Below are 5,895 nucleotides of genomic sequence, written 5' to 3'. Positions count from 1 at the left end.
AATATTTTTTACTTTCCTCTTTCCCATTCTATCTATTGCTATGTTCTATAGGACATTTTCTTACTCTGTTTCTTCTTTGTATTCTTGTGATTTTTCTCAGGATATCTTATGTTTCTTAGAATTGTTGATCTGAGATAGGTATCCTAAAATTTCTACAAAACTCATTTGATTTAAATAAGTCTTGGATTTTAACCCAAAACGATTAGATCCTGTTACAGATTTCTGTTGGCCATGAGGAAGCCAATCACATCCAGTATTTTCTTATGCTGTCTCTGATGGCATTTTTGCCTGTTGTTTGACACCAAGTACTCACACACACTCACTGCCCAGTCTGTATTTGCTTTTGTATTTTCAGTCTGTTTTGCATAGTTTCCTCCAGCACAGCACAGCTGCTCAGAATTTATAAAGCAGAACTTTAGACTGTCACTGAACTACATCAGACAGGCAGAGGGAGAAAGATGGAATCACAGACCTATGTCTTCATGTTCCTGCTACTCTGGTTATCTGGTGAGAAATGTATAGCATTAAAATATTTTCAAAGTTTTATCTTTGTAATAAGAAACTTGCAAAGTGCCAGTGTGTAATATTTCTTACAGATTAATTTTCTGACCCTGTGGCATTAAAAGGACATTTAAATGACAAATCTCAACTGTTATTATAACCTGTTTGTGTATATGTGCATATTCACTGTCTACTCATTACTGCAGGTACCTCTGGGGACATTGTGATGACTCAGTCTCCATCCTCACTGGCTGTATCAGCAGGAGAGATGGTCACTATGAGCTGCAAGTCCAGTCAGAGTCTTTTGTGGAGTGGAAGACACTACTTGGCCTGGTACCAGCAGAACCCAGGGCAGCCTCCTAAACTGCTGATATACTATGCATCCACTAGAGCATCTGGGGTCCCTGATCGCTTCACAGGCAGTGCATCTGGGACAGATTTCACTCTTACCATCAGCCATGTGCAAGCTAATGACCTGGCAATTTATTACTGTCAGCACCATTATGATAGCCTTCCCCCCCCACAGTGCTTCAGTCTCCTACACAAACCTCCTTGAGAATTTCAACAGCTGTGTCCACTACCTATAGCCCTGGTTATGCACACTTCTCCTTTTGCCTGAGATACGGCATGCCTTAAAAACTGGCCAAAATTTTTTTTTACAGAGCTCAGAAAAAATAATGTGTTAAATGCCTCTTACATCTTTTATTACAAAAAATTCTATACATCAAAATGCAGAAAAACCTTCAGTATTATTTATCTGTTCCTTCTGAAAGAATTTACTACAAACTATGTTGATTGAATATGAGGGAATAATCTTTTTATAGTTCTATAAATCTGGAATCCTAGATAATACCCTATGTGCTGATGTGGTGATGGTAAACTGAGTTTTGGTTAGGAGTATATAGAAAAAAATTGCTTCTTGCATTTTCTTACTTCCTTAATGGTATGCATCTTTTTTTTGACTTTTCCTTTTTTCTGATTCTTTTATTTGTATTCCTTTCATTTAATTATATTCATATATGCATGCCTCTCTCTCTCTCTCTCTCTCTCTGTCTCTCGTGTGTGTGTGTGTGTGTGTGTGTGTGTGTGTATGTGTGTGTGTGTGTGTGTGTGTGTGTGTGTGTGCATGTGTGTGTACATCTAGATGAATAAGTGCAGTGCCATTTTTGGGGCCCTTGTTTCTTGGACCACATGTGAATATAGAATATTTTTATCTGTTTTTATCAATGTTGAGACTGAGATACTAGATGCCCCAATCCTGAATATGACACAGTAGGACAAATGCTCTGCATTTGCAATATCTTGTTGGTCTAGCATTGGATTTTTGAGTAGAGCAAGAGATGACAGATTCACAATGATCTGTGTTTCCTGCTCATGTCTTTCATAATCTTAGTTCCTGAGGACATTTATAGATTCACAGTGAAGGCGACACAATAGTATAAGTTCTTGAAAACAAGAAGAAGCCATATGCTTTAAATCTTGAAAAATATCAAGCTGCTTTGTCTTCTTGCTAAGAATCACAATGTAAAAAGCACTGTTGCTTGAAAACTTTAATATTGTTGATATTTGAAAGTGTTCCAATCACTCTCAAGTTCTTTAAAGTAGAGTATTTGTAGGGCACTTATATTTGTCTTACAGTTTTAATAATTGTTTTTATTGAGAGAGAGAGAGAGAGAGAGAGAGAGAGAGAGAGAGAGAGAGAGAGAGAATATGAAGTTGGGTGTAATGTAAGGAGGAAAGAATCTTTTAGGAGTTGGGGAATGAGAAATATTATTAAAATTTGTTATATAAAAGTCTTTTGAATACAAATGGGATAAAAATTAATCAGAGCAGTCATAAAATCCCTTAGGATGTGTTTGAGCCACTCTGTGAACAGTTTTTCCCATCCCTACTACCACTGTGATGAGAGAAGGCATCCCTCTGATTATGAGGTTTGCTAATCTGAATGATGAATTATTAGGTAAAGGTCCACTAAACTGAAACGATTTTCAAGTCTGTGACCTGAAAAGGAGTGTGTATTCCAGCTATAAGAGACAGGGTCTGCTGCTTTCCTGCTATGGGTGCTGATGCTCTGAGTACCAGGTGAGACAGTACAACAAAGTGTTGTGAGCTTCTACAGTAGCCATGCATGATTTCCAAGTCTTTGCAATCTTGATAATTGGAATCATAGAATTTTAAATTTGTTTTTAGCCATCACATTATTTTCTTTTATCTCCTAATAGTTCAGTGTGATGCTTGTGACTGTTGTCACAGGTATCATATGTATCACACTCTGATGGGTTCAGTATACCTATAACTGTGGAGTTTGTGTGTTTATTATTCCAGGCTCTACTGAGAACATTGTGCTGACCCAGTCTTCAGCTTGTTTGGCTGTGTCTCTGGAACAAATGGATAGTATATGTTGTAAGTACTCTGAGAGTATTACTGACACACTGTGAAATGACAATATGCAGTGGTATCAACAGAACACAGAGCATCTTTCCATAGTCATGACTTATGAAACATCCAGTGCAGAATCTGCTTTTTCTGTCAGGTTTAGTGGGAGCTGGTCTGAAACAGATTTCACACTCATCATTAATCCAGTAGTGGCTAACAATCCTGCAAACCATTACTTTCAGTAGGGTAAGAAGGTTCATCCCCACAGTTCTCCAGGACTAAACAAAAAACTTCTGGATTTGCCGTTTAATGAGATTCCAACTCCCCCATGTTTCTTCCTCTCTATACATCTCTAACCAACATCTCCAGGTCTCTTTTAAAAAGGTGTCCTGGCTGAATTTAAGCCTACTAGATACACAGTGGTGTCTGAGAGTAGGGAACACTGACTGGTTAAATGTCTTCCCAAGATTGGTTTATAGGCAAACCTGTGGAGCATTTTCTTAATTAGTAAATGATATGGGAAGACACCTAAAATATCAATGATGCCATCCCTAAGCTTGTGATCCCGAGTTCTATAAGACATCAGGTTGAGCAAGCCATGTAAGCAAGTTAGTAAGCAGCATACCTTAGTGGCCTCTGCATCAGCTCTGGCCTCTAGGTTCCTGCCCTGGCTTGTTTGCATTTCTGTACTGACTTCCTTTGGTGATGGACTATGAATGTGGAAGTATAAGACACATAATCCCTTTCCTTCCCAAATTGTTTTTTATCAGAGTGTTTCATCATAAGAATAGTGACCTAAGACAAAAAGTAAAAATGTGAAAGATACAGTGTTTATACTGATGTGTATGTATCTTTGTCCATTTTATAATTGATTTACTTACTAAATGGTGATCTCTATTGAATTTTTCAAAGAAGGTATTTTAGTTTTATTAATTTTTCAATAGCTGGCACTACTATATTTGAAGAAAATTTCCCCATTGATTTTTGTTAAAAACCTCATATAATTAGGACTCTTACTTGTCTGACCTTAATATACAGGGTATATTATCACTCTAATGTTTCAGTTTTTACCAAATATATTGAATTAGTCTTTAAACATTTGAGAAAAGGGCTCACTACTTATTCCAAGCTAAACTGCAATTCTCTATAGTGGCCAGTCTCAATTTGAACCTATGCACTATGTGTTTTTATCTCTTAAGTACTGAGATCCCAGGTACATATCATCATGCTCAAGTCCTTTTCATAATCAGATAATGTCATTTTGCAAGAGAAGCAATTCTAGAAGTCTAAGTATGAATATCCACAGTTCTTAGTTACTACATGCCTTTCCATCCCTATCTTGGCCTTTTGTATCTTCTTTACAGGTGCTAAAGATCTCAATAAAATGCTCCTTCACCACAAGTTCATGTCTGTATTTTTTAATTTTAGCCTCACAGCTCACTACACATGAAAGGATATTTGTTTGGTCTCAAACTAGGAACAGATGTCTAAGTTAAGTACATATTAACATATTGAACAAGACACTGGCTGCCCAGCATATCACATTATCTACTTGTTACAGGGCCTTCTTATCTGGCACCCCTACCCTGAATACTCCATCCCAGATATTGGGCTGTGCTTGTGTTACCTCACCTCCTTTGGGTCTCTATATAATTCACCGTTATGAATCCAAACCATTTTTTGTCTACCTTTTTGGTAAACTTCCTGGCCTCTTGGTCTGGATCTTTCATTTCCCATTATCCCTCTTCATATGACCTCATTTCTTCTGGTCATGTTGACTCTTGATTCTCTGAGATGTACTTGGTTATGTCTATACTATCTTAATTACAACAAATTTTCTCTTGCCTTAAACCTAGGAGCAATTGTACCCTTTCTCTCATTTTGTTTTTATTCATCTGTTCCCAAGGTGCTTGATCCATTTGTTGTAAAAAACAACAAATACAGAGGCAAGACTCACTATATATAGAATAAAATTAAAATGAGGAAATACAGTAGAGTGATGTAAAGAAACCCCATCATACATCTGATTCAAAGCCACACTCCTAGATAAAAAACTAAAGGCAGTCAATGCTGGCAGAGAAATGAGAATCTATTATATTTCTGGAAGAGCCCATTTTTCTGGTAATACAATTCCAAGTGGACATTTCTAAGCACACATACATATGAGCAACACTAAGTGGCATTGGTAGAATACAAATATATGTATATTTTGTGTGCATAAAAATGTACATGTGTATAATAATAATTTAAGATGAAAAGGAGAAGCGGGTGGAGGAGGATGGGGAGAAGGAGGATGAGGAGAAGGAAGATGAGTAAAAGGAGAGAAGAAGAAGAAGAAGAAGAAGAAGAAGAAGAAGAAGAAGAAGAAGAAGAAGAAGAAGAAGAAGAAGAAGAAAAAGAAGAAAAAGAAGAAAGAAGAAGAAGAAGAAGAAAGAAGAAGAAGAAGAAGAAGAAGAAGAAGAAGAAGAAGAAGAAGAAGAAGAAGAAGAAGAAGAAGAAGAAGAAGAAGAAGAAGAAGAAATAATAATAATAATGAGTCATGAATATGAGAGTTCAGAGAAATTTCAACCACAGTTCTCATCCCCAGCCCTGTAGAAGTGATCTATATGGGACCTTTCCTTCTTTTATGGTACCATTCTCAGGGATCACTGCATATCTTCAGTCAATTTCACACTATCCATTTTTCCATATACAAAACCCTGGTGTACTCTCTGCCTTAAAACCAGCTTGCTAAGACAGCCTGGAAATTATGTAGTTAATATTCACTCCCCTTCATTTCTCTACATTAAGTTACTTAGTCTCATGCCCAGCCCTGAAACAGATCATCCTTTGTGCTTCAGTTCCAGAGGTACCACAAAATTTCTCTTGTTGGTCTCTACTTTTCTATTCCTGTACTAGAAATCAGATAGACCATTCTTACTCTCCTTCCTGTACTTTAATTATTATTTCTTCCTCCCATCTCCAGAGCTGTAGCAGACATCTTGCAGGGGCCTGTTCAAACTTCAAGGGAGGTTCAGC

The 5,895-nt window shown here is 37.1% G+C and overlaps 1 gene segment (V, D, J or C); it reads left to right on the top strand.

Moving 5' to 3' along the window:
• The first annotated feature begins 407 nt into the window (after window positions 1–407).
• LOC127677161 (immunoglobulin kappa variable 4-1-like) lies at window positions 408–1,068 on the top strand. The segment is given in 2 exon segments: window positions 408–507; window positions 708–1,068. Coding segments are annotated over 2 exon segments (399 nt in total).
• Window positions 1,069–5,895: the final 4,827 nt, after the last annotated feature.

The sequence above is a fragment of the Apodemus sylvaticus genome, chromosome 2, assembly GCF_947179515.1.
Source record: "Apodemus sylvaticus chromosome 2, mApoSyl1.1, whole genome shotgun sequence".
Lineage (NCBI taxonomy): Eukaryota > Metazoa > Chordata > Mammalia > Rodentia > Muridae > Apodemus > Apodemus sylvaticus.
The sequence above is the reverse complement of the archived record's forward strand: the minus strand, read 5'-3'. Positions and strand labels throughout refer to the sequence as shown.